At 39.6% G+C, this 26953-nt stretch overlaps 1 protein-coding gene across 1 annotated transcript; it reads left to right on the top strand.

Moving 5' to 3' along the window:
- The first annotated feature begins 2775 nt into the window (after positions 1 to 2775).
- loxhd1b (lipoxygenase homology PLAT domains 1b) lies at positions 2776 to 26901 on the top strand. Its single transcript, XM_018674754.2, is given in 43 exon segments — positions 2776 to 3618; positions 5270 to 5384; positions 5760 to 5840; positions 5958 to 6142; positions 6233 to 6331; positions 6476 to 6624; positions 7568 to 7691; positions 8128 to 8237; positions 9273 to 9413; positions 9498 to 9633; positions 10273 to 10433; positions 10537 to 10623; positions 10933 to 11068; positions 11163 to 11317; positions 12241 to 12401; positions 12519 to 12595; positions 12690 to 12886; positions 13027 to 13219; positions 13816 to 13976; positions 14126 to 14447; positions 15012 to 15163; positions 16470 to 16603; positions 16706 to 16733; positions 16735 to 16852; positions 17032 to 17136; positions 17231 to 17359; positions 17447 to 17611; positions 18478 to 18659; positions 18748 to 18864; positions 19062 to 19224; positions 19654 to 19808; positions 19894 to 20103; positions 21204 to 21330; positions 21922 to 22130; positions 22390 to 22575; positions 22687 to 22814; positions 23218 to 23335; positions 23898 to 24075; positions 24705 to 24890; positions 25136 to 25306; positions 25441 to 25573; positions 25848 to 26003; positions 26088 to 26901. Coding segments are annotated over 43 exon segments (7194 nt in total). The 5' UTR covers positions 2776 to 2945; the 3' UTR covers positions 26569 to 26901.
- Positions 26902 to 26953: the final 52 nt, after the last annotated feature.

Raw genomic sequence — 26953 nt, 5'->3', positions numbered from 1 at the left:
TTTTGATAAAACAATCACAACCGGAATGATGCAACCAGTGCTCATCTTCCACTGAATAAATGTAATGGCGCAAACAATAATTCACTCTCAAACCAAATGCAAATGGAGGTGTCTCCCTCTGCTGGCTGTGGTGGAAAATGCACGAGAAAACAAGAACCTGCAGAGGATTTCTCTCATTTATGCAGAACAAAATGTTACATTTACAGCTGATAGGCAGATCAGAAGGCTGGGTTTTAACTATGATGCTGTTTGCCTTTGTGCTGATTTTGACAGAAGTTTCTTTCTATTCACTCTCACATATACTGTAATTATCTCATTTTATTAGGGTGGAAAGGGTGTCAGTGGTAGAAGTATCATCAACAAAATGTACTTTAAGCATCCAAAGTAAAAGTACTTGTTCTGATGTAAAATGACCCTGACTGACATTACATTACTGGACTGTTAATACTGAGTCGTCAGTGTGCAAGCAGCAATTTAATGTTGTAGCGGCTCAAAGTGGAGCCACTTTTAACTATTTTACCAGCCTAAGAGTTGGGCCTCTCCAGAGGGTCACAAGATAAGAGGCTATTCTCAGTTTTTAGACTTTCTCTCTGATTTTTGATGAAATAATTATAATTTTACCTCTTTGGGTCTCAAACACATATTTAAATGGATGGATATGTCTCTTTGATGGAAATGCTAACAACTCATAGACATCTAAAGACATCTTTGTAAGGTCAAAAGCAAAAATTTATCCTGACAACAATGCATTTATAAGCTGATCATATCAGTTTTATATGTAAAATCGTATCTGAAAAGTAATTAGTAATGATAGCTCTTGAAATAAAGCAGTAAAATAAAAGTATAAAGTATCAAAAAAAAAGACGTATGCAGTTGAAGGTGCCATAAAGAGGCCATCTCTATCAAAATAAATATACAATAAATACACCTTGACAATAAACCCTGTCATTGCGTGGCAATAAATATCGCCTAGGCAGTAATGTGAGAAGACTGTCAAGCACCAGTAAAGTAACCTTGTGTCCACAATGGCTCATTATCATAACCGTGGGGGGGCAGTGTAGTACACCAAATGTTATCAATTACACAATCTACTCAAGCACTAGAGACACAAGTTAAAGTAAAACGTGGGCTTCTGTGGTGCTAACCACCATTTACATTTTACATCCAACATGTCATGTAACCCATTTTCTGGAAAGGTTTAAACTAAATATCAGTTATACTTCTGATTTGTGTGGATTAAACAAAGAAACAATATTCCCCTTATTTTAAAGGTGTAGCCCTCTTTAAGATGGATTCCTGCACGTTATTCCATTTTATTTTCAGTGGAATGACGTTAAATTTAATTCAGTCATTTATAATCTGGGTGTATGGGTTACATAAAATAAAATGCTCAAATAAAAAAAATAAAAAAACATTTTTTTCTCTTTTACATGGCAAACCTGCAAAATATATATTTTTTTAAATGATTCATACAATTTTTAAAAGCTACAGCAGTGTTGAGTAACTTTGAGTTGCGTGTATTAATCTATTTCTGTTTAACCCTGCACTACCACTACTTTTTTTTTTTTTTTTTTTTTTTTTTTTTTTTTTTTACTGTATCTCTGTATAATGTTATAGGTATAATTACTTCCACTACTACTTTCTTTCCTCTTTGTTAATGCATTTATGTGTTATTTATTTGTAATTTGACTGTGCTTGATAAGGTTATTGAAATAACGACTACTTTCTAGTCGCCTGTCGCGTGTTGCAACTTACTTTTTCTTTAAGTGGGCGGGGAGGAGGGGGGTGTTTAAATTTAGGCTACTTTTCGTATCATTTGGACTGTTTACGTCTCGGAAAAGTTTGACCTGATTTGATAACTTTTCGTAGTGAAAGGGAGTGGCAGACTGGAATGCAAAAATACTGTGTGAGGTAAAGGTGACAGGTGCACGTAAGTGTTCAGAAAACAGCAGCAGGTCAGTTATTGTATTTTGGCTAACTTACCAATACGGTCAAGGAAAGCTACTGCTAATGTAGCTTGAATGTGACGCATATTTTCAGAGATATCATTATCTCTGATGTTCCTCACTAACAGACGTCCAGGTACAGGGACCTGTAACTTCATACCTTACATGAAAGGTCTGTCAGTCAAATCTAGCAACAAAATATGTAGCTCACTCGGCCAAAAGTCCCTCAATTCATGTTTTCCCTCATACAGAAAGTTATGTGATTAAATAGTGGCAAAAAACTAAATCTAAAATTTTAAAATGTACTGGTTTATTTGGTCCATGTTGGAGGTTTTTTTGCTTGGTAGATGACTTGACATATATTCTGGGGTTGCCCCATATTCTTGCATTAATGCTGAATATTGAGAAAGAGATTAAGGTTATTATAGGTATTGATTTAACTCTGAAGCAAACATGAATGCTTGGAATTTGACACGAATTGGACAGAGGCGTCTCAGGAGATTTTACATTTGTGATTGGTTTGTTTGGAGGTCATCATCGTCCACTCAGGTTCTGCTCATCTGCAGCCTCAGGCCAGCTGTGTTTACATGTTTTCTTTTTTTACTCTGTTCATTATCAGTCAACATAAAGAAGCATCTCATAAAGTCACACTTTTAGTTAGTACTGCTGCATGATGTATGCAGTTTGACTTAATAAAAGGGGGATAACTACAATACCTATTTGGAATTTTCTAGCAGCTCTCTGTTGCCAAGAGGGGTCTCTGTGGTCAGGTGACAAGAAACAGATATTTTAATGAGCACACATCTGCTGCCTTTGTAGGTCAGGATAACCAGCAGAGAGGGGCTTCCCCAGCTGCCTGCCAAACGGCAGTCTGTGAGGTCTGACTTGGACCTGTCCTGCCAGTGGGTCACTCTTGCACAGCCAAAGGGTCAGTTTAATCAAGTTTCACCGGAACACACAGGAATCGGTTACGGTTACAAGGTAGTAAATAAATTAAAGATGCCCACAAAAAAGAAAAAAACAACACAGAGAGCACAGGAGGAAACCAAAGATGTGGATGACGAGGACTCGGAGGATCAGGAACCAAAGCCCAAGAAGAAAAGTAAGCAGGTGAGTGAGTCAGAGGATGAAAGACTAAGGAGGAAGAAGAAGAAGAAGTTTAAAGACAGCGATGAAGAAGGATACAATTCTGACACAACAGGGCCTGATGTGAGGAGCACCAAGAAAAAGGGAAGAGATAAAGAAAAGCTCAAGAAGAAGAAGAAAGCCAAAGAAGAGAGCGGGGATGAGTTAAGCAATGAGTCACAGAATACAGATAACGAAGATAACAACAATGACTCCAAGAGTAAAAAGAGAGGGGAAAAACTCCCTGATGTGATTGAGACCACTAAGAAAGGCTCAAAGAAGTCCTTGGTCAAAGAAAAGATGGGTTCAAAGGATAAAAAATCCAAAGAGGAAGAACCGGCAGCTGGAGATGAAGACGAGGGGAAAAAGAAAAAGAAAGAAAAGAAAAAGAAAGGTTCAGTGAAGGGGGATAGTGATGAGGACACCAAGAAGACAAAAGGCAAGAAGAAGAAGGTCGAAAATTACGTAGAAATCTACGAGACTGAGCTCCGCAACTATGAGCCAGAAAAAGTGGAGAACTATGAGGATGAGTATCACAAAAAGAAAGGTAACTGCAAAGTTTTTACCTCAGGCTGTGTCATGTACAAAGGTCATGTTGTGGCAATTAGAATACTGTGTAGAGAGAGCTTGACATTCAATTCAATAACAATTTAATGCAAGTTCTGTTTGAGGAAAGACATCTGATACCCAGAGAAGAGGTGAATCCTTGATTGGAGTTAGGCTCCAGCGGTAATGTGTCCACGCTTTAGGTTGATGTTCATGGTAACATTACACTGAGTATCTATGTATCATCAGTATGTTATCCTGAAGCTACAGCTATATGACACCTGTCACTCACTTATCTTTACACAGGGTGGTTTCACATCCTATTAAGAGAGTCACAGTCTAAAGTTCATCGTGGTTTGCACTACTAAATGTCAAAATCCCAATTAAAAGATACTTCACACTAACCCTGAATTTATTCTTTCCCAAATCCCTCATCATGGTGGAATCAAGGCAGTTAAAACAAAACCTATTCCACTGTTTTCATTTTAATCAAACTACAACCTCAAATATTTTCTCCTTAATATTTGCAGAATCCATTTATTATTAGTTGTGTTTAATGTTACATTTAGTAGTTACATTAAATACAATAGTTACATTTTTCAAAAAATACCCTTTAAAAATTCCTCACTTTCTGAGATGAAAAATTTCAGTTGACAGAAACTTGCCATTCAAAATTCAATGTGTTACAATGAATATCTCTTATTTAAAGTTATTAAGGATTTGAGCCTATGCCAGTGGAGAAAGAAAAACACATTTAAACAGCCAATTGGATTTATAAAGAATTTAATTGAGGAAAATTTAAGGTGGTAATTTTTAGGACCTTTTTACATAAACTATCCATTAATAACCTGCACTAAAGACATAAGAAACGCTGCCTCCAACCCATGAATACATTCCTTAATAACTCATGATACTAGCTCTTACTTTTGCTGAATAATAAATCTGGATTTATTAATCTTGACTCACCATCCACCCACACAGGTGTTTCCACTTTGCCTGATAAGACTTCTCTTAGGACTGGCAGACTGTGTTTGACATCTCTGACTCTCACTTTTGCTGCACCTGTGTAGGTGCCACAAATTTAAACCTTAATGATTCACTGATTAGTACATGGAGTGTGGTGACCTCTCTCCACCCAACTTCAACCTGAGCAGGAGTCTTAACGCCATGTGTATGTGATGCTGGCAGAACAGGAAGTAAAGGAAAAAAAACACTCTTTATTGTGGCAGTGTTCACACATTATTCCACGGTGGTTAGCCCTAGTGTTAACCTTTTAGTCACAACAGATGAACAACCTAAATTAGCTACTTTTGCTGCAACAGTTTATTGCCACATGAAAACCGGATACAAACTAGTAGGCTAGTGTATAGCTCCATGTGAAGTGACTTTGGAGTTCTACAAAGAGACAAAAACAACCACAAAATGATCATAAAGCGATGCAAAATGATTCCACAGAGACAAAAAACCAACCCAAAAGAGATACAAAATGGCCACAATGACTGCAGTACTACAGAAAAGAAAAAATGTCTGCTAGTGCCATATCACTCTTAACCCCTTCACTATTTACTATTGCACTTTACCATCCTGCCCACACGTCCCTCATAATGCACTTTATCTTTCTTTTATTTGTATTATGTCAATGAACTCTCCAGTGTATGAGGTGGTGACCATCACTGGTGATGAGAGAGGAGCGGGCACTGACGCCAACGTGTTTGTCACTCTGTTTGGAGAATATGGCATCACTCCCAAAGTCCACCTGGCCAGCAAGTAAGTCTTATTCTATGATAATTGGAATTTAGATGATGACCCCACATTTGATTGGGTAGCTTCTTATGCATATACTAAAACCTGTGTTTTTTCCCTCCATTTTTAACAGCACAGAAAAGAGGTACTTATTTCTTACTATGGTGGTGGTTGTGAAAGACTGTCTGCTGTGGTTTTGGTTTGAAACTTGTAATCAATTTGTATGATGTGATTTGTTGCACGATTTTGTCAAATGTTTGCAAGGCTTTTATTATCATTATGCACCGGGAGTGAGTGTGAAAGATTTTGTTATTTTCCTACTAACCAACACTTTACTGTTTGACTCTTTTCAAGTTATATTGTAGTGAAGAGTTTGAGCTTACCTTTTTATGATTTCAGGAGTCGCACAGCCTTTGAAAGAGCCAAAACTGATGTGTTCAGAATAAGGACTCACAATGTAGGACCTTTGAAAAAGATAAGGTACAGTAGACTCAAGACATTTCATCCTTGATCCTGTTTTCTTTTTTACATTGGTGCAGTTTATTTGCAAGAAGAATTAGACTAATTTATTGAGGTGTTGTTCGTCTGTCGCTCCAGAATTGAACATGATAACACCGGCCTTAACCCCAGCTGGTTCCTGGACAGAGTGGTGGTGACGGATGTGATTAGGCCTCACTTGAGGTTCTACTTTGCTTGTAACAACTGGCTCAGTAAGGTGGAGGGAGACGGCCTTTATATCAGAGACCTGCTGGGCAGCATGGACCCCATGGACATGCCCAAATGTATGTATTCACAATTATGAGCCTGTAAATGTAGCATTGCCATTGCATTTTCTAAATTGTTCTTAAAAACTTGTGGTCCTAATTTTCCAGATAATAAGTATGCAGTGAGTGTTTTCACTGCAGATATAAAAGGCAGTGGGACAGATGCAGATGTCTTCATCAATATCTTTGGGGAGTTTGGAGACACAGGTAAATAACAATGCAATAGATAACATGGTTTTTCATATGTAATCAAATAGTTAACTTTTCCCCAAAGTGAATCTGATTTTTTCAGTTTGGCTGGAAAGATTTACTTGTTCTTGTTTTTTTGTTTGTTTGTTTTATTTATTTCAGGGGAGAGGCGACTTGACAATGACAAAAACAACTTTGAAAAAGGTACAGAGGACAAGTTCACCATTGAGGCACCAAATCTGGGCAAAGTGAGGAAAATCACCATCGGCCATAATAACAAAGGCTCCTCAGCAGGATGGTTTGTTGACAAGGTAAAAAAAACAGATGGACACAGACAGATACTGCCCTCAGGACAGATAACTAATGAATAACATGCATTAACTTTCGTGTGTTACATCATGTATACCTTAAGTGTTTGTCATTACCTTATCTTGAAACATTGACAGTGTCTTAGAGTCTTACTGTACTTCATTCTGCTCAGTTCTGCCTCTACAGAGGTGCTTAAGACATGTGAGCCTCTTATTTCCTCTCAGTCTTCTCAGTCTGAGACTGGTGTCCCTGCACACACACATGGGGAGGGGGACACATGTCGTCATTCTACCCTCTCTGTAAAGGGAAACCATGCCCCATTAAGGGATTGCCTTACAACAAACAGACAGATGAGTCGGTAGATTTGTTGGTGACTGCAGCACAGACTGACACCAAAGATCAGCAGTGACAACAATAATAATCATATTCACATGAGGTTTGTGCTGCCATCTGAGTTCACACTGATGATGATTACACTGAGAACTATTTATGGGTAAATATCTTTTAGCAAAATTATTTGAGCTGTTCTTGCCATTGCTACTAAAACCTGTTTAATCTTATTTACTAGAAGTTTATTACACTACTACCTCAATAAATGTACAGGAAATAACATAAAAACAAATGTGAGTAGTTTATACAATTCATAATTTCATTAGCTGCAAATATACTATTATATCTTTAATGTCGCCCATATTTAGTACTAAACCAAAAGTTAAAGTGTAATGGCTCATGAAAAGGCAATGAAACAGACCACTAATTTGATTTTATGCCCAGTAGCTGTAATAACTGTTCTGACCTTTGCTGCCATCACTGAAATTATACAGACTGTCACTGCAACTTCATCTCCAACAATATTGTTTTTACTGTAACATTATATGTAAGAGATCTCCATCATATATTGGTTAGGATTAAGTCCCTCTTTTCTTCTTTTATCTTTTTATACAGGTTGTTGTGGATGATATGGGAAACAAAATAGTGTATGAATTTCCAATTAATCGTTGGTTTGCCATTGATGAGGATGACGGGAAGATCCAGAGGGATGTTTTGGTCGGGGGGAGCCAGCCCACAGGTGAGGGTGAAATTTGGAAGAAATTTGTTCATGAGCCAGGAAAAATGTAACTGTCTTACCTCTACCTGATCTTTCATGTCAGTGAATGCAATCATGGCAGTGATGAAACTTAACTCAATACATGGCTTTCCCACAAATTATTTACCTTATTATTCCCTTGCCTGGTCTGAAAAATATTGCATAAAGGAATGTTAGATGTCAATAGCACTTCCAATACCAATTATTTTTATACTCTGTAATTCAAATCTACCAATAAGAATGTGTAAACTTTCCAGCTTGCCAAAAAAGCCCTGCCATGTAATCATTAATTCTGCGGTCAGACTATCAATGCTTAGATCTAGTTCCTGCTGAGCTCCTTAGGGAGTATGGGTGCCATGAACCGTAGTGACCCGCTGGCAGAGCCTCTGATAGCCTGACATGTAACTGTACCTGCCAGGTATTGTGTACAGCGTCCAGATTGTGACAGGAAACATCCGAGGTGCTGGGACCAACTCCAAAATCCACATCGTGATGCACGGCACGAAGGGCATGAAGAACAGTGGCAAGGTAATAAGACAGCACGGTATACAAGAAATAGAGCAGACAGCTTGTACTTAATTGAAAGAACAATGGCTTCATCAGTAGTTAGTTACTCATTATTTGTGTGGAACAGAGTAGATAAAGACCTTCCACTTAACTTGAAGGAATGGCTGTCTGCAATAATCATTTTAACATAAGTGAAATGTTTGGTAGTAATCCAGATTTTGTTTTACCCTGGTGACATGCACTAAATGGTCATTACTTTGGTGGGTTTGCACATCACTTCCCTAAAGTAACTTTATAGCACTCTTTGTGATGAACTTTGAGTCCCTGTGCTGAGTAGAATTAGTCTAACTACAGACAAGTAAATTAGGTTTTAGGTTTTTTTTAGGTTTTTATAACATCATAAAAACCAGCAAAACTAGAATATTGCACATGCTGATGGACATATTTCTGAACTAACAAATGCATCATTACAGTCACCAGAAGCTTGTGCTTGCTGTTAAAAATCTTGATAGAGGATGGAACAAATTAGCTTTTGTAACATTTTATTTTAGATTTGCTCAAAACCATTAAAAACCAGAGGGTAAAAGCTGATGTTCAAAGTGGAGGATATGATAAAATCTTTCACTGTATCTTTCACGCCTCTGTAAGCACAGACTTCTCGTGTAAAGACTGAAGACAATGGTGTTACAATACCATGTACCTGAATATGCTCTCTAGACCCTGCTCTCATTAATACCTTCAAGTCTAAGCCTACTTAAAAAATATAGTCAGCGGTAAGTCTTTCAACATTTACGCACAAGGTGAGATGGTTATCAATTTGCACACCAAGGTATCAGTAAGAACAGACCTGATTGATGTCCAATAGCCAGTTTACTCATGATCAAATATCAACTATTCATTTTTATTCACGTTTACTATGAGGTGATCACACGGTTACACAAATTGGTCAGTTTTAGAGTGGTAGGATGATGTGACTCTGTCTACAACTTTACCTTAACTGCTTTTAGTGAATGATCCACCATTTGCTTTAACCGTCATCCCATGTATTTTATTTAGGTGTTTTTGGAGGGAGGAAAGTTTGAGCGGGGTCTGACGGACATTTTTACTGTTGAGATTGCTGCGCTCCTCAGTCCCCTCAGCAGAGTCACCATTGGACATGACAATGGAGGAGTCAGTGCTGGGTGGTACTGTGAGAAGGTACATTAAACCAGCAGGCGCACATACATGCAAACACTGGTAATTTACTGTTAATTAATTCAGTTGAATCAATGTTTTTGGCAGGTGGTTGTTTACTGTCCGTTTACGGGGATCGAGCAGACTTTCCCATGCAGTAAATGGCTAGATGAGAAGGAGGGAGACGGGCTGATAGAGAGAGAGCTCTATGAGATGGTCTCACTCAGGCAGAAGAGACAGAAAAGTAAGTTGAATGTCAATAATTATGGCCAGTGAGCTGCAGCAGTAAATGTGTAATTTTCCCTTTTACTGAGCAAAAACATTCTAATCTCCATTATATGTAGCATACATTTGCATAATGCCTCTACAGGCAGTCTGCCTTCATTATACTCTCTAATTTTAGTGTATTATTTTTCCTATTGCTTGTGAAATGAAGTCAAATATTTCTAATATGTTATGTACCATAGTTGTTTTGCTATGGGCTATATACATCGCTTGATTTTTTTTCTGTCCACATGAATTTGGAAAGTGAGTATTCCTTTACTGCCTTGCTTTATATCCATTCACAATCATACAAATTCACATTTGGGAGCTGCCTGCTGCAATCACTGTGCTCAACATGATAGTTTCTACCCTGAGAAGATTTCCTAACAAGCAGAAATGCCATTTCAGGGGTTCCACTGAAATATCGAGGGAGTAGAACTAGTCAAACTGGCTCTAGTCACAAACTGCTTCTGTAAATCAAAGGCCAATGGGTGCTCAAAGGTTTAACAGTCACAAACAAATGATAAATATAGTGGGACACCAGTAATCTGATAGCAAACCAAGACATTACTCCTGAATCAGAGATGATGACTTAATTTGATTTGATGGTTCTCCTCAGAGCACCCCTGGTCCTTGTGGATCTGGACGTCAGATCTGCCCAGTGCCGGAACCGATGCAGATATCTCTTTCCAGGTGTATGGAGAAAAGGGCAAGTCAGACGAGATCAGGCTGGACAACAAAACTGACAATTTTGAACAGGGACAGGTGGACAGGTTTATGGTACGTATCCTGTAATTCAGTACCACACACATTCATATCAGGTCAAGTCAGATAATGTGGCTGTGTATTAATAAACTGCTTTTATCTTGATGTTAACTCACAGGTTGAGCTGCCTGATTTAAGAAAACTGACCAAACTCCGTATCTGGCACGAGAAGAGAAATCCTTTTGCAGGATGGCATCTCAGCAAGGTGAGGAAATCGTATCTAATAATAGTATTATTATTAATTGATTAATCTTATAAATTGTATACATGTACATTTGTAGGCATGCTAGTCAACATGGAAAATGAGGATAACTGAATAGTGAAGTATCTTCATTTCACAGCCGACATGTTTAAATATTACAGATTTGAATATTTCATTCAACCACAAGGTCTATTTTTTCTACCTGCCCTTTAAAATTAAGACAGAAGAAGGTTCAGAGGAAATAATAATTGAGACACCACCTCACATATCAAGTCATCAACACGCTTTCTGGCATTGTGTTTTTTCTATTAGGCAACTCTAATGAAGACATTAACAAAGGAAAAGTATACATTTCCTTGTGAGCGGTGGCTGGACACTAATGAAGATGATAACGAGGTTGTGAGGGAGCTGCCTGCCTGCGGAGAACTGATTGCTGAGCCACTGCCCTGTATGTATACAGACCTGTATTACCAGAAATCTGCTTTGCCAAACATAGAGAAGAAAGTAAAACTTGACTGAACCATGTTATTTTTTCTCAACAGTGATTAAATACAGAGTGACAGTTTGCACAGGGACTATCAGTGGCAGCGGCACAGATGCTTCGGTTTTTCTCAATCTGATTGGAGACCAGGGAGATACTGGAGATCGGCAGCTGGTCAACTGCAAAAACAACATCAACAAGTTTGAGAAAGGAAATGTAGGTGCACCAGGAACAGCTGCACATACTGTTGTAGTCAAGCACTGTCAGACTAGTTGTTATAATGACCGTGCTAACAGCAATACCTATGGGTGTAACAGTGGTAATGGTATCAGTAATAACAGCAGCAATGATATCACCCTAATACCTAATGATAAGGGAGAAGAGAGAAAACACAAAGTAAATGCAGGGAGAAGAAGTGCTGAATGCATCATGGGAGTTTCCCCCTGCAGTCTAGGCCTATAGCAGCATGACTGATGGATGATCCAGGACTCACCTGAGCCAGTCTTAACTATAAGCTTCATCAAAGAGGAAAGTTTTAAGATTAATGTTAAATATAGAGAGGATGTCTGCCTCCTGCCCTCAATTTAGGAGCTGGTTCCACAGGAAAGGAGCTTGATAGCTGAGGGTTCTGCCTCCTATTCTACTCTTAAAGAGTTTTCTCTCTGCAAACTTCAGGCTTTGTCCTCCCCTTTTTCATATACTTCCTGGTTTTTGTTTCTGCTTATAATTAGAATTGACACACCGGAGCCAATCACTAATCAGTATGATTGTAATTAACCCAATTAGTTGCCCCTGTAGCATGCTGTTTACTGTCTCTGGTGTTGATGCAAATTATAGCAAATCTGGGGAGTATGTTTATGACTTGATTATGGATTTCATCCCAGTAGGCCTTATGGAATCTGCTTACTCTCTATTGCAGAATAATTTTAATCAAAAAGGTTTTATTTGTATAAACTAGACCCTCCTGATGGGAATGCTGTTTTCTCCTACTGTATTTGTGGCAGAAATACTGGAAACAATCACAATGCTGTATCTGCAGTCATTATACCTACCAGTTGTTCATCACCACATATTCCTCTGTTTGACAAATAAGATGGAATCGTAATGTGGTGTTACGTATTGCTCTTTTGTCTTTCTAGTTGGATGAGTTCATAATTGAGGCAGTAGCCATCGGGCAGGTGCGCAGGGTGAGGATCGGACATGACGGTAAAGGTGGAGGCTGCGGCTGGTTCCTTGATAAAGTGATTGTTAGAGAGGAGGGACAGGCTGAGGCCCACGCTGTAGAGTTCCCCTGCAACAGGTGTGTTAGTCTCAGTGTGAACGCAGAAAAAAACATAGGCTGAACAGTTGCTCCAACTGCAGCTGTGTGGGGGTGTGTAACAGAGATGAGAGTTTGTTTATTGAATGTGCTTTGCAGGTGGCTGGACCGCAATGAGGACGATGGACAGATTGTTAGAGAGTTAGTGCCATTATCAGATGGACAGCGTCTTTACAGTAAGTCTCTAACGCTCTAATAAACTCTAACATTTACATTTGACTTGTTTCCACGTGATGCTGACGCTTATTTTTGTGTTTCTGCTTGTGTCAGATGTTGACTATCAAATTGCGGTGAAGACAGGCAACATCCCCGGGGCCAGTTCAGACTCCAATGTTTTTGTCAAGCTTTACGGAGAGAAAGGCGACACCAGCAAGATGATGCTGCTGGTCGCTGCCAACGACCTGGGAAACTACTTTGAGACGGGCCGCGTTGACATCTTCACAGTGGAAACCTTTGATATTGGACAGGTGATATAGCTGAGGCTAAAATGTGTTGATTTCTCGCATCTGATGCTGATAGTTCTGTGAGAAGTTTTAGAAGTAATTTATCGAAGGGGCATATGCTAACAATATGGATAAATAGTGTCATCCGTTTAATCTTATTCCAGATCAACCGTCTGATGATTGGCCACACTAACGAAGGCATGCGTGCTGGCTGGTTCTTGGACAGTGTTCAGATTATGGTTCCAGTCCATGGAAAGCAGTACATGTTCCCCAGTCACCGCTGGCTATGCAAGGATGAGGCTGATGGAAAAACAGAGGTGGAGATTTACCCAAGCGAGATCCTGGACATGGAACAATGTAGGAAACATTCATACACTCTCATACCATTAGAAGAAAAACAGGTTTGCACAGCTATCCTTGTTAGGATAGTGCATTGACTGTTATTGTGGATAGCTTAACCCAAAACCTAATTCTAACATTAACCATTACAAATTCATGTCTATCCCTAACACTAACCTAATCTGAATTCACCCCTAACCTTCTCCAGGACCTCAGAAATTATCTTTTGCCTGATTAGGACCAGGCTTTGGCTCCCATGAGGACCACTGATTCTGGTTTGATGTTTATACTAGAAAAGGTCGCAAAGAAAAACAAAAACACTGGCATTTTAATTAAAATATGAAATGTGAATATCATTGGAAAATCTGCTCTATTTGAGTCACATTTTTCCCAAGGAATAATATTGTCAAACTATTATTGTTATATTGCTTTACTTATTTTCTCTCATAACTTTTTTTTTTTCATAGATTGTTAAAGCACCTTGTGACCTTGTGTGATGTTTTCACTCTTCCAAACTCTTCATTCTTATGAATGTGCATGTAATTTTTTTATGCATGCCACTGACCAAAAATCATTTGTATGTCCTTAGACCTTTGTCAATTTATATTTTCCAGTGATTAACTATGAGGTAACAGTAGTGACTGGAGATGTGGTGTTTGCTGGCACCAATGCCAGAGTGTTCATCCAGATCTTCGGGGACAAGGGGAAGACAGAGGTCATCACACTTGAGAGCAGATCCAACAACTACGAGCGGAACACCACAGAAATATTCAAGGTATCAAAGCTTGGATTTCATGCTTTCAGTGGCCCCAAAATGCATTGCAGTAGTTAACTCTGAATCTCAGTAGTTAAATCTGAGTGCCACAGAAAAAGTTAACATACAGATGTTACATTTTGAGTTTAAACATTGCAAATCTCATCCAGGTACCAGGCAAAGACGTGGGGAAGGTCTTTAAGATCCGCATCGGTCACGATGGCTCAGGGCTCGGATCCGGCTGGTTCCTGGAATCCGTGGACGTCAAACATTTAATCATGGCCTTGGTGCCTAAAGAGAAGAAGAAGGATGACAAGAAAAAGAAGAAGAAAAAGAAGAAAGATGAGGAAGATGAGGACGAGGAGGGAGGAGAGGAGATGCAGGAAGTGGTGCTGACGTATCATTTCCCCTGTTCGCGCTGGCTGGCCACAGGAGAGGAGGACGGTGAGCTGGTGGTGGAGCTGCTGCCTGAGGATGCAGAGGAGCTGGAAGGTAAGAAATAGACATAACTAAGTGTGATGTTGGACTTCAGACAGAGAATTGTTCAATGTCTGAATGCCTAGCAGAGGGCTTCTGTTCCAGTACCCACCCTTGTGGTCTTGAGCACTTTCTTGCACCCTGAGGTTGAAAGCAAGTGTGTCCCATGTCAGAAAAATACCAACACACAGTTCACTTTACCCGCACCTGATGCCCGCTTTTCCTAATATTGCTTCCAAGTCTTACATAAGATAGATTTTCCTGTTTTCCAGTGAGCAGAGTATCTTCTTCAAATGTCTATCAAATGCTACTATTTTTGCCTAAAAGAACTCTTAGTGCCACACCTATTTTTTAATCAAGTCTTGTTAATGACCACAGGTGTATGTATAAGTACAGTATATACACAGGCATTTACAGATATAATTGGTTATTTGTAATATGTTCAGCACACAGTTGTATCTGTTACTCAGTGTTGATGTGGTAGACATGCATGATTTGATTTGTCAGCTTCCTGACCGACATTCAGTGTGTGACAGGTTAAAGAGGAGTTAGTTATTCATCCCTTGTATTGTCTGGCAGTCAACACCTATGAAGTGTGCGTCTTCACTGGTGACATGCTGGGAGCTGGGACAGACGCCAACGTCTTCATTAATATTTACGGAGAAAACGGAGACACCGGAGAGCGCTATCTGAAGAACTCTGACAACCTCAACAAATTTGAGCGGGGGCAGGTATGACAGGTCAAACAAAGAGATGATCACTATTTTTTAAATCAGCTAAAGATCAAAGGAAGGACTCCAATGAATAAGGAGTTTAAAAAACAGATTATTTTACAGGTGAAATGGGAAAATGTACTTAACAATGGTAGAAATGTTTGATTGAGCACTGAACATAAATACATTTTTCATTGTGGCTGTACAATTTTACTCACTTTCCTGGAAAGGAGTCCTGCTGAAAATGAACCAGCAGTTAGTCAAAGACTCAAGCACTTCCACGCAACACGAGCCTTCCACCAAGGTGTGGGTGGGAGTGTATTCTGGTAGGATTACAAGCTCTCCTGCAGGCAAGCCAGCTGTGACTGAGAGGAGCTCTGCGGAGTCCTCTGTGTCACTGTCCTACTTTTACTCATTACTTAATCCTAACCTGTGAATTATTCATCTCTACATTACACCTGGTTCTGTAGGAACACAAAACTCATGTCCACAGACAATTAGGTTTATTTCTTTCCTGTAGATCAAAAGCAACAATAGCCCGTTATCATTTAGTGACAGGGATGCTTGCTCTGAGATAAACAACCACAGGTGATGTATTTATTTCAGACAAAAATCTGTAAGTAAGAAAACATATTTACTGCAATACTGAAAGAAGTGTTTGGAAACTTTGAGGGAGATTGAAGGCTCGTCTTGACTTTGGAGACAGAAAACTCCATTTGCTTAGAAATGGAAATATCAGAAGTATTGACTTTAGGGTGTCACCGTTATCTAATGGTCTTCAATGCTTATCATGTTTTAACACCAAGGTCATTGTTGAAGTCGGCGTTATATTTAAGATTGTGTAAATAAATGGGATGGGGAAAAAAACACCATGAGCATGAGCTTCATAAAGACAGGTGTTAAAGAAGAATCCTTCAGTTATGCCAGGTAACCAATATTAAAATGCTGCTTAGACATTACTGTTTTAGTAATTATAACCCAATAATAATCGCATAATAATGTGAAAGGCTCCATTCTACATAATGAGTACTTTATTTGGATACTATAAATGTATTGTATTATTGAAGGTACTATTGTACTATTATTTAAGTAAAATTTTGAAAACAGTGCCTTTATTTTTAACACGGTGTTATTACACTGTGTTACTGTTACTTTTGCTCAAGGACCAAAGGACCTGAATATTTTTTCCACCACTGGTTGCATGTAATACCCCCTTTCTCTCTCAGCCTACACTTCCTGTCGGTGTTCACTTTGAACTGTCAAATAAAACTTTCAGAAATCTTGTCTGTGACAGAACAGTGTCTCCTGTTGCTGTATTTTGCAGGAGGATGTTTTCACTGTGACAGCTGTTGATCTGGGTCCTCTGAAGAAGCTACGAATCCGTCATGACAATACCCAGCCTCATTCTTCTTGGTACCTGGATCGTGTTGAGATAGTGGACACAAAGGATGATATAACGTAGGTGAAACCAACATACAGCTGACAGTGATACCAGTGATAACAGCACAGGTGTTGTTTCTGAGTTACAGTGCTGATCAGGGGCATATCTTGGGTGTGCAGGTACTATTTCCCTTGTAACCGGTGGCTTCGCAGTGGATGAGGACGACGGGCAGATAGCGAGAGAGCTGGTGCCTGTGGACGAGGCCTTCATGAGGCAGGATGAGGATGAGGAAGGGACCAGCGCCACGCTTGGGCTTGAGCAGAAATGTAACACAGTTTCTATTCTGGCCCATGTTTTAGTAGAAGAAGAGGAAAGGGAGCCTTGTTGAAGTATTTATCTATGTGCTGGTGAAACATTCAGGTGTAGACGAGAGCAAAGAGGGACTCATGTATTAGTGTGAAGATGAAAGGGATTAGTATACTGACTTGTTAAATTTATCTTACAGCCATGTCTACTACGTATACTATTAAAATAAAAACTGGAGAAAAGAAGTACGCTGGAACCGATGCCAACGTCTTTGCCATCCTTTTTGGTGAAAATGACGACACCGGTAAGATACTGTACCTCACCAGCAGCCTGGCAATGGCACAAGTAATTGGCTTAATGACACAAATCTGAATTTAAGATCTTCGTGTTACTCACAGGGATCATCAACCTAAAGGCTTGTAAGAACTATAAAAACAAGTTTGAACAGGGGATGATCAATGAGTTCACTGTGGAGGCGGTGGACTTGGGTGACCTGGAGAAGCTTCGAATTGGGCACGACAACTCAGGTGGGGAAGGAAGAGACCAAAAATAAGCAGGCATAAGCAGTGCACTATATGAAACTGAGTAACAAGTGACTGTTTTTCCACGATTAGGTGGTTCGCCTGGCTGGTTCTTGGACTGGGTCGAAATTGACGCCCCCTCACAGGGTCAGAGACTACGCTTCCCATGTGGCCGCTGGTTGGATAAAGGAGAGGATGATGGGGCAATAGTGAGGGATCTCTATCCTGCTGAGCTGCAGACTGAACTCTACATGCCATGTGAGTGAACAGGCGTGGAAGTACTCAAATCCATTTGCGAAAGAAGCAGTGCACTGATTGAGAAATCTTCCTGTGAAAGTGCTTTATGCTAAATTTTACACAGTTAAAAGTGTGGAAGCATTCACAGTAAAATGTATTTAAAGCACTCAATCTGAAGAATGGTACCTGTCACAGCTCTCTTGTCTGTAACAAGTTGACTCATGACATGAAACAGTCCAAATCAAAAGCTGCAACTGTAGGTGCTGTTGCATCCATGGATGCTAGTTTATTTTCACTTTTAACAAACATTGTACACACATTTTTTTTGTACACACACTCCCTAAAATATTCATGTTTGCACAAGTAAACTCAAAAAATTCTTATCTTTCAATATGAAATCATCCTGAGAAATTCAAACTTTGCAGTTAACACAGAGATGACTCTATGACTACAACCATCTGATATAAACTGAGGTATATAATCAAAAAGTATATTTACAATTTACTTTTGTAAAGTATTACTATTTATCTCTGAATTATATTGGAGTGAAAGACTTTCAAAATGTAAATGCCCAAAGCGGAAATACATAAGTGCTAAAGACCAAAATGTGATATATTTTTATCTAGTTCACATAAGATATTTACTTGCTCACACAAATTATTATCTTGTGTCAACAATTTATTATGCTGTGCACAACAGAAACAAGCATTTTTGGGGACTTCTTGGGCTCTGTAAAGTACCAAAACTGCACTCAAGTGATTCAGTTTGTGACTTTTCACCTCTCAGAGTCCAAGCATGTGACACACATCGTTAAACTGCATTTTTGTATCTTCCATCTTGCTTGTGTCATCCAAACAAACCTGTCACCTTCCCCTCTGATTTTTCAGTTGTGCCTTATGAAATAAAGATATACACCAGTGACGTGTTCGGTGCAGGGACAGACTCTGATGTGTTCATAGCTTTGTACGGACGTAAGGGAGTGTGCACACAGCAGAAGCACCTGTGTGTCAACAAGAGAGAGAGACGTCTGTACTTTGAAAGGGGAGCTGAGGACATGTTTATTGTGGAGGTGAGTGTGTGGGTTTGTGTTGGTTTATACAGTACATCCTTTAAGACAGTATCTGCAGCTCATTAAACAGTGTGTTGTCTTTTCGCAGTTGGAGGATGTTGGTGATGTAATAGAGAAGATCAGGATAGGACACGACAACCGGGGCACCAACCCGGGATGGCACCTCGACAGAGTGGAGATCAGGCGACAGCTCAGGAAAGGAAAGGTAGTAAAAATCCATTTGAGGTTACACCTGCGTAAATAAGTGCATCCTTGACAGTTTCCTTGTATGTGCCCTCATTAAATTAGTAACAGAGTAGTAATGTAACACCTTTTGGCACGCACATCTCTGAGTCAGTTCCTTCAGTACTAGACACGACACAGCTGGGTCCAGTTTGAGGACATGTTTGTGTTTATTGGCAGGGCTCAGAGACAACCATTTTCCCATGTGAATGCTGGCTGGCTAAGTCTGAGGATGATGGGGAGACTGTGAGGGAATTGGTCCCCTCAGACATCATCACACAGAAACTCCTCAGGGATGGGACACTGAAAACGACTGAAACAGAGGTGGAGGACGCTCTGGAAAGTAGGTTTACAACTAAGTGCATTTACTCAAACAAATTTGAGGTACTTAATATTTCCCTTTCATGCCAGTTCATCAATTTATTTCGCTGCTATTAAGAGGAAAATATTATACATATGATGCACCTTTAGATTAAACTTAAAGTATAATCTGTAATTAATCAAGTATAGTTATAGATTATACTTGTATGCTTAGCTAATAATACTAAAGCACTTTTTCAGTGCAGAACTTTTACTTGTAATGAAGTATTTTTATATTGCAGTAGTGCTTTTACTCACAAGGATCTGAATCCTTTCACCAGCACAGCCTGTCTGCAATGTCATCAATAGTTAGGGTGAACTATGTTGGATGGAGCTCTGTGTAAGATATCTGTTAGCGGACAAGGCGTACATCGACTTTATTCATAATTGAGTTGTTCTTTTTCCACCGCAGCTCACACGTACAAGGTGTCTGTACGGACAGGTGACATGTACGGAGCAGGGACTGATGCCAATGTTTTTCTCACCATTTACGGAGACCTGGGAGACACCGGAGAGCGCAAACTCGCCAAGTCTGAGAACAACAAGAACAAGTTTGAGAGAGGAGAGGTATTGTGGGAGAGGTGTGATACATTATGTGGCATGTTTTTTGGTCTGTCAAGGTAAAGTGTGATACATTTTCTCTGCCTCTCAGGTGGACAAGTTTTCCATTGAAGCTGTGGATCTGGGGCAAGTGTTTAAGATTCGTATCCGTCATGACAACTCCATGATGGGGGCTGACTGGTACCTGGACCAGGTGGAGGTGCTGGATGTGGAAACAGAAGAGGTGTATATGTTCCTATGTGAGCGCTGGCTTTCAAAGAAGAAAGAGGACAAACACATAGAGAGGACCTTTTATGTCAAGGTGGGAAGAGAAAGACATAAATATACATACTGTATATACAGTATATGTATGTAGATACATAATATATTGTATATGTGTGTGTGTGTGTGTGTGTGTGTTTTTTTTTTGTTTGTTTTGTTTTGTTTTTTATGCAGTTTTATTTATTAAACAGATCCAGAGTGAAACAATATCCTCAAGCTGAACCTATTTATACAATGAATAATTTACATGCAGAGGTCAATCAAAGCTTTAAAGTTGCATTCCACTGACACACATTTAGTTTAGTTTCAGCCCACAAAAATGCTGGTCACTACAAAATAAAAAAAAAAATCTATAATCAGAAAACAATGATTATATAATACACAACAGTTTTTCCATTGCCAAACAATAGGATTGGTCTCTTAGTCACTGACTTACAGAATCAGAATCTGTTTTTATCAGCCAAGTCTGCAGGCATACAAAGAATATGTCTTAACATTTGTTTCACAAATGCAACATGAAAGAATAAAAATAAAAATAGAGCAGGAGTAAATTAATGAATGAATACATTTAATAACAAAAGAAATATTAAAATCTATTTACAGACAATTATGATTATGATATAATACAGTCAGGGCTTCTATATTTTTCCCTAAGACAGCAATGGTGTGTTTGGCCAAGAGTCACCATTTTTTTCTGTGCCGCTGAAAGTCTGAGGTCTTTCAGAAACAGTCCAAGAATGCATAATCATTGGCACAGAGGCAATACAGCCAGAATAATTTTTTTTCTAAAATCTCAGAATTTCTGCACACTCCCAAATGCAGAGGAATAAGGTACCTTTTTCTGACCTACATTTTGCACATTCATCTAAGTTGTTAGCCTTGAACTGATGTAATCCACCTATGCTCTAAGGTTCTCAATCTTGTGCTGCTGGTTTGGGTCTGAGCATCGAGGCACAGCTTTCCCATTCATCTTTGTCTAAGTCTTAGTCATGACACCAAGCTGCTCTCTATTCTGAGATGTTTCTCTTCAGTGTCATTTTACTGTTCTCTTTGTATTTGATTTTCCATCAGCTGCTCACAGTGAAATTAGTTATGAAATGGAAATTAGTAGGTAATTCTTCTGTTATGTGTCTGCTTTAGGGGTATGAAGGTGAAAGAAACACTGATCCATATTCCAAGAAGATGGCTCAGGCCAAACTTGGGCTGGACAGAAATGCCAACAAGAAGAAAAAGAAGAAAAAGGTGGCAGTGATAGAAGAGGGTCCAAGTAAGGCCACAAAACTATTCTTTTTTTCTAGGTAGATGAAAACAATGTCAACAAAGTCCACAGCTTTGTGTCAAAAATTGTTCAACATTGTGGAAAATGCTTATTCACTTTCTTGCAGAGAGTTTGATGAAAGGCTTGATACAACTCTCATTTCCGCACAGTAAATATGAGGCTATATCCAGCATCAGGCAACAAGGGGAAATAGATAGTTTGATTCAGAGGATTAAAAAAAACTGTCTACAAACACTTTAAATTCTCAGTAATTAACACATTGTGTCTTGTTTGTTTAATTAGCAGGAAATAAAAGTGAAACAAAGTGTTAAAATAACAATTTGTGGCTTTGCAAGGGATAAAACAATATGTAACCTTTTAATTATTGGGTTTTGGAGGTGCTGATAGGGGGATTTTGTTACCCTCAGACAGAGCCAGACGTGTTTCCCCTTGTTTCTAGTCTTAATGCTAAGTTAAGCTAACCAGCTGCTGGTTATAGCTTTATATTTACTGTACAGACATAGGTTAAGAACTATTCATTTAATTTAAATGAAATTTTAATTCAAAAACTAATTTTACCATTTATTCTCTCTCACCCAGTCATTCCCTATCACTTCACCTTGTCCACGGCAATGGACCGTGATGCCAGCACTACAGCTAGGGTCTATGTCATCATCATCGGCCCCAACGATGCTGAGACAGACCGACTGTGGCTGGATCTGCCGGAGGGAAAGAAATGCTTTACAGCTGGCACCATGGACCACTTTGTGTGTTATGGAACTGACGTAGGAGAGATCAAGAGGGTGGAAGTGAGAATCTGGGACTGTCTCTGTAGCTAAATCTGTGAAACTCTCTCTCTCTCTGCTGCCTCCTCAGATGCACTGATGTTAAAATTTAAATAAAGCCATTCTCACTCAGAAATAATTAATTCTAACAGTGCCTTCTGGTACTTAGATCAAACAAAATCAAATGATATATCAATTCCCAGTCCTACCTTCCCCCTCTTTCTCTCTCTCCCTTCTCTTTCTTCTCTCTCTCTCTCTCTCTCTCTCTCTCTCTCTTCCTTAGCTCGGCCATAACGGTGTCACACCAGAGAGCTGCTGGTTGGTGGATGAGCTGTCGGTTGCCGTGCCAACCAAAGGTATCAAGTACATCTTTCCATGTAAGTGCTGGCTGGCTAAAGACAGGGGAGATGGTCTGACTGCCAGACTGTTCAATGTGCTGGACTCCAGCACGATCAACATTATCCGCAAAGTGAGTCACACTGCACCTAAAATATGATATCTTGGAAAATAGTCTGTCTGTGTGTTATATAAAAACCAAATTTGTCTCTTCTGTAACTGTATTGTCTGCTGTACATTGTAGGTCATTTATTCAGTCACAGTTGTCACAGGTGACACTCAGTATGCAGGGACTGATACCAACATTTTCCTGACTGTGTATGGAGCCAACGGGAGCACAGAGGAAATGCTACTGCCTAAAAATGAGGACAGGTTTGTCCTGCAGTGACCCCTTAACTGTACTGATCACTTTTCAATAAACGGATAGATGAACATTTTGAAATATATTCCCTATTTGCACTCCTGAAAAGACTCAAATGAGAAGACTGATACCTCTCCTGTGTCTACATTCTAAATGTGAAGCAACAGCTTACAGCTGGTTAGCTTAGCATAAACCACAATGTTTTTACATTTGGCTTTAGTACATTTTTGCTAAGCTAAGCTAATCAGCTGCTGGCTTTAGCTACATAGTTAACATACAGGCATCAATCTTCATTTGTCTTCCCATTTAACTCTCAGCAAGAAAACAAATAACATATTTCCAGAATTATTTCTTTAAGATAACCGTCTTTTGTCCTGATGCTTTCAAATGCAAAGTGATCTTGCTTCTGTTTAGGTTTGAAAGAGGCCAAGAAGACACATTCAGCCTGGAGATAGATGACATTGCTCCTCTAAAAAAGATCAGAGTTCGGATAGATGGCACTGGGAGTCGTCCTGACTGGTTTCTTGACAGGGTAACATAAAGACTGCTACGGCTTCTCTCTATTGAGGCACCATTTACGATCAAACTTTTTAACATACAGTATGTAACATAGTTTGATAAAAATCATGTGCAATGACACTTTTGACTGAAATTCCCATTAAGATTACAGAATATAGTATAACTAATCATAGTTTGAGTAGCAGCACAGCCAGAGGATTTTGGCTTAAATTTCACCAGCTACAGTTTGTAAAGACAGTGTTAGTTATGCAGGTTATTATCAAAATCATTGCTCTTGTGATTTGTGAATTGCACTCGCACAAGTCCTGATTTCAGTTTAGAACAATGATTTGTTCTGCAGCTGCTTTTTGAGTTTTGCTAAAACTGCGTTATTTTGTCTTTTCAAATAAGAGGCGAAATGCAATTCTGATTATGATTGGTACAGTTGTGTCTTGTTTTAATATCATGTAGTCAAAAAATACAGGCTTGTAAAATTTTTTATTTTTTTTAATAGCAATTAGATATTTTCCTCAACTTGTTCAGCCCTAAAGACCACAAATGTTGGTCTGTTTCTGTCATATCTTACATGCTTTTAGATCCTGATGCGGAACCTGACCACAGAGGAAGTGTATCTGTTTACCTACGAGAACTGGCTGTCAAAGACCAAAGGGCCAAAGAGGACAAAGGTGTGCGAGCTGGCAGCTGTGGTGGACGAGGAGGACATGGTGGAAAAAACAACTTACATCATCCAAGTCCAGACCAGTGACGTTGGAGGCGAGTCACAAGTTTTGCACGCTGTAGTCATAACAGCATCAACCATCAAGTGATTAGAGCTGCAACAAGTAGTCAATTAATCAATTAGTCAATCAACAGAAAATTAATCAGCACCTATTTTGATAACCAAATAATTGTTTTAGTCATTATTTAAGCAAAAATGCCAAAATGTCTTTCTCTTCAGCTCCTAAAATGTTAGAATTTGATGCTTTTCTTTGTCATATTAAACTGAACATTTTTGGGTTCTAGGCTGGTGATTGGACAAAACTAACCACCTGAAAATGTAACCTTAGACTCTGGGAAATTGCAACAGACATTTTTCACTATTCTCTGTCATTATATATCATCCCTCACATTCAGCCTTCAGCCCAAGGTTGAGAACCACTTAAGTATTTGCTTTGCTTGTTTTTAGGCTTTTTGAGCATTTTACATTTACAAAAGTACTCCTAACTGAGACACAGTATTTATATCCAGTATTACAATATGTAAGGCCACAGGATGTTAAAATTGCACATTTGATTACTTGCTGATTACTTACCATGTCCATGTCATAATACCATTCATGCAGTGTTATTAGGCAAATCTAAAGATGCCTGTTTGCCTGTTTTCAAATGCGTTTGATGTTTCAGGTGCGGGCACTGATGCCAACGTGTTTATGATCGTGTTTGGGGAGTACGGGGACACTGGGACGCTGCCTCTGAAGGAGAGCACCAACAGGAACAAGTTTGAGCGTAAAATGAAGGATGTGTTCAGATTCCCTGACATGCTCAGTCTGGGTGAACTGTCCAAGGTCAGAGTATGGCATGATAACAAAGGTGAGGAGGAGATGAACGCTGGGCATAAAAACAATCTATACCGTGCTCTGACATTAAAGGACAGACATTTCTCAGCCAATTAGATATACTGTATGCAACTTTGCATTTGGTAGCTGTGATGCACAGGGAGTGTACAGTGTATTTTCACATTGTTAATTAAAAAATTGTTAATTAAATTGTTGCTTTACATACATTTTTTGTATCAACGGAATAGAACCACCAGTGGTCTTTTCTGCTGTTAACAGGCCCTGCTCCTGGTTGGCATCTGGAGTACATTGACGTGAAAGACGAGGCCATGGATCAGACCTTCAGGTTCCCCTGTGACCGCTGGTTGGCTAAAAGTGAAGACGATGGGCAGATTATGAGGGAGCTGGCCTGTGCCAACAATGACTCTGTAGACCTCAGTGACAAAACCAGTTAGTAAAAATGGAATTCTGTGGGCATAATTACAAGCTCTCTAATTGTCAGAGATGAATGACTTGCATCTAATTACTAGCATTCGCCAGATGTGCAGCAATTATAGTGCAATTCTCTCTCCACATTCCCACAGAATATGAAATTGCCACAACAACTGCGAACACAGAGGATGCCTCCACCACGGAAAACGCCTGGATTGTGTTGGAAGGAAGGAAGGCTCGTTCCAAGGAGTTTGTTCTGGAGAATAAGAAGAAGAAGTTCTTATGGTAGGTCTCCAAAGAGAGCCTAGGTGCTCACAGTAAAACCCTATTATGTTGCCTTACATAATCTCCTCTCTTTCACATGTTTTGTTTTTCTACCCTCTTTTATCTTGTAGTTTCACATTCTGTTCACCAAGTCTCTGCTCTCTGGAGAGCTAATCCCATGAGACACACAAAAGAAAAGCTCCTCTCTGGCACACCAGTGAATTTAACTGTTCCCTGTTTGGGATCAAACTCTGTTGGTAGTTGAAACTTCTCTTTTTTTCTTGCCATGTCACAGCGGTGCCACTGACACATTTGAGTTCTCATCCAAGCATGTGGGGGAGATCGCCGGCATCTGTCTCGGCCACATAACGAAAGATGGTAAGAAGGTGAAGAGCGAAGCTTTCTGGCATGTTATGGAGGTGGTGGTGACAGAGAAGGAGCTGGGAAACAAGTGAGTGGGCCTACATACGTTATGTGATATAAAATATCATGTTGAAGGTGTTGATGTAACTCCAAACCTTCCCTTCCTGTTTAGATATTTCTTCCACTGTGATGCACAAATCCCCCTGGCAGCCAAAAAGGACCAGTTTCTGACATTTGAGTGCTACAAGTCCATTGAGAGCTTTGCAAGCAAAGTCCGCAACCTGGTTCCTGTCAAGTACGAAATCATCGTCATCACCGGGGATGTCAAAAACGCCGGCACAGACGCCAATGTCTTCATCACCATCTACGGCGTCAACGGTGACTCGGGCAAGCGTCATCTGAGGCAGAAGTTCCGCAACCTTTTCGAGCGAGGGCGAACAGACCGCTTTCTTCTAGAAATGCTGGACCTTGGGGAGCTGCTGAGAATCAAAGTGGAGCACGACAACAGCAGCTCCAACTGTGGGTGGTTTCTAGAGTGCGTCGAGGTGACCAACACAGCCAACTCCGTCACGACCATCTTCCAGTGTGGAAAGTGGCTGGACACTCACAAGGCCGACGGGCAGATTCAGCGAGTGCTCTACCCCAGATACTAGGAGGAGGATGTGTGAGACAATGAGTGGGTGAGCATTTGCTTCAGACACTTTTTGGTCACTTGTGTTTTTTTACTGCATGCCAGACAAGCTTTGTGAGTAAAAAGATTGAACCTAACAGAACTGAAGTATGTCAGCTTTTAAAGGATAACACCAGTGTTCTTTTCTAAGTTTGTGCCAACTTGTTTAGGTTGCCTCTCTTCCAACTTCAGAAAAAGCCAGTCACTACCATATTCTCTTGTACAATTTCAAAAATGAACAGACCTGAATATTGCCCAAAACAGGTAATCCAATAAATAATTACAATAAATACACATTACAATAAATAAACATTTAGTCCTAATTTGCTCTTTATTTGGTTTTTGTTTTGCTTTTTTATTTATTTTAT

This window comes from Lates calcarifer, linkage group LG13, assembly GCF_001640805.2.
Source record: "Lates calcarifer isolate ASB-BC8 linkage group LG13, TLL_Latcal_v3, whole genome shotgun sequence".
Lineage (NCBI taxonomy): Eukaryota > Metazoa > Chordata > Actinopteri > Centropomidae > Lates > Lates calcarifer.
The sequence above is the reverse complement of the archived record's forward strand: the minus strand, read 5'-3'. Positions and strand labels throughout refer to the sequence as shown.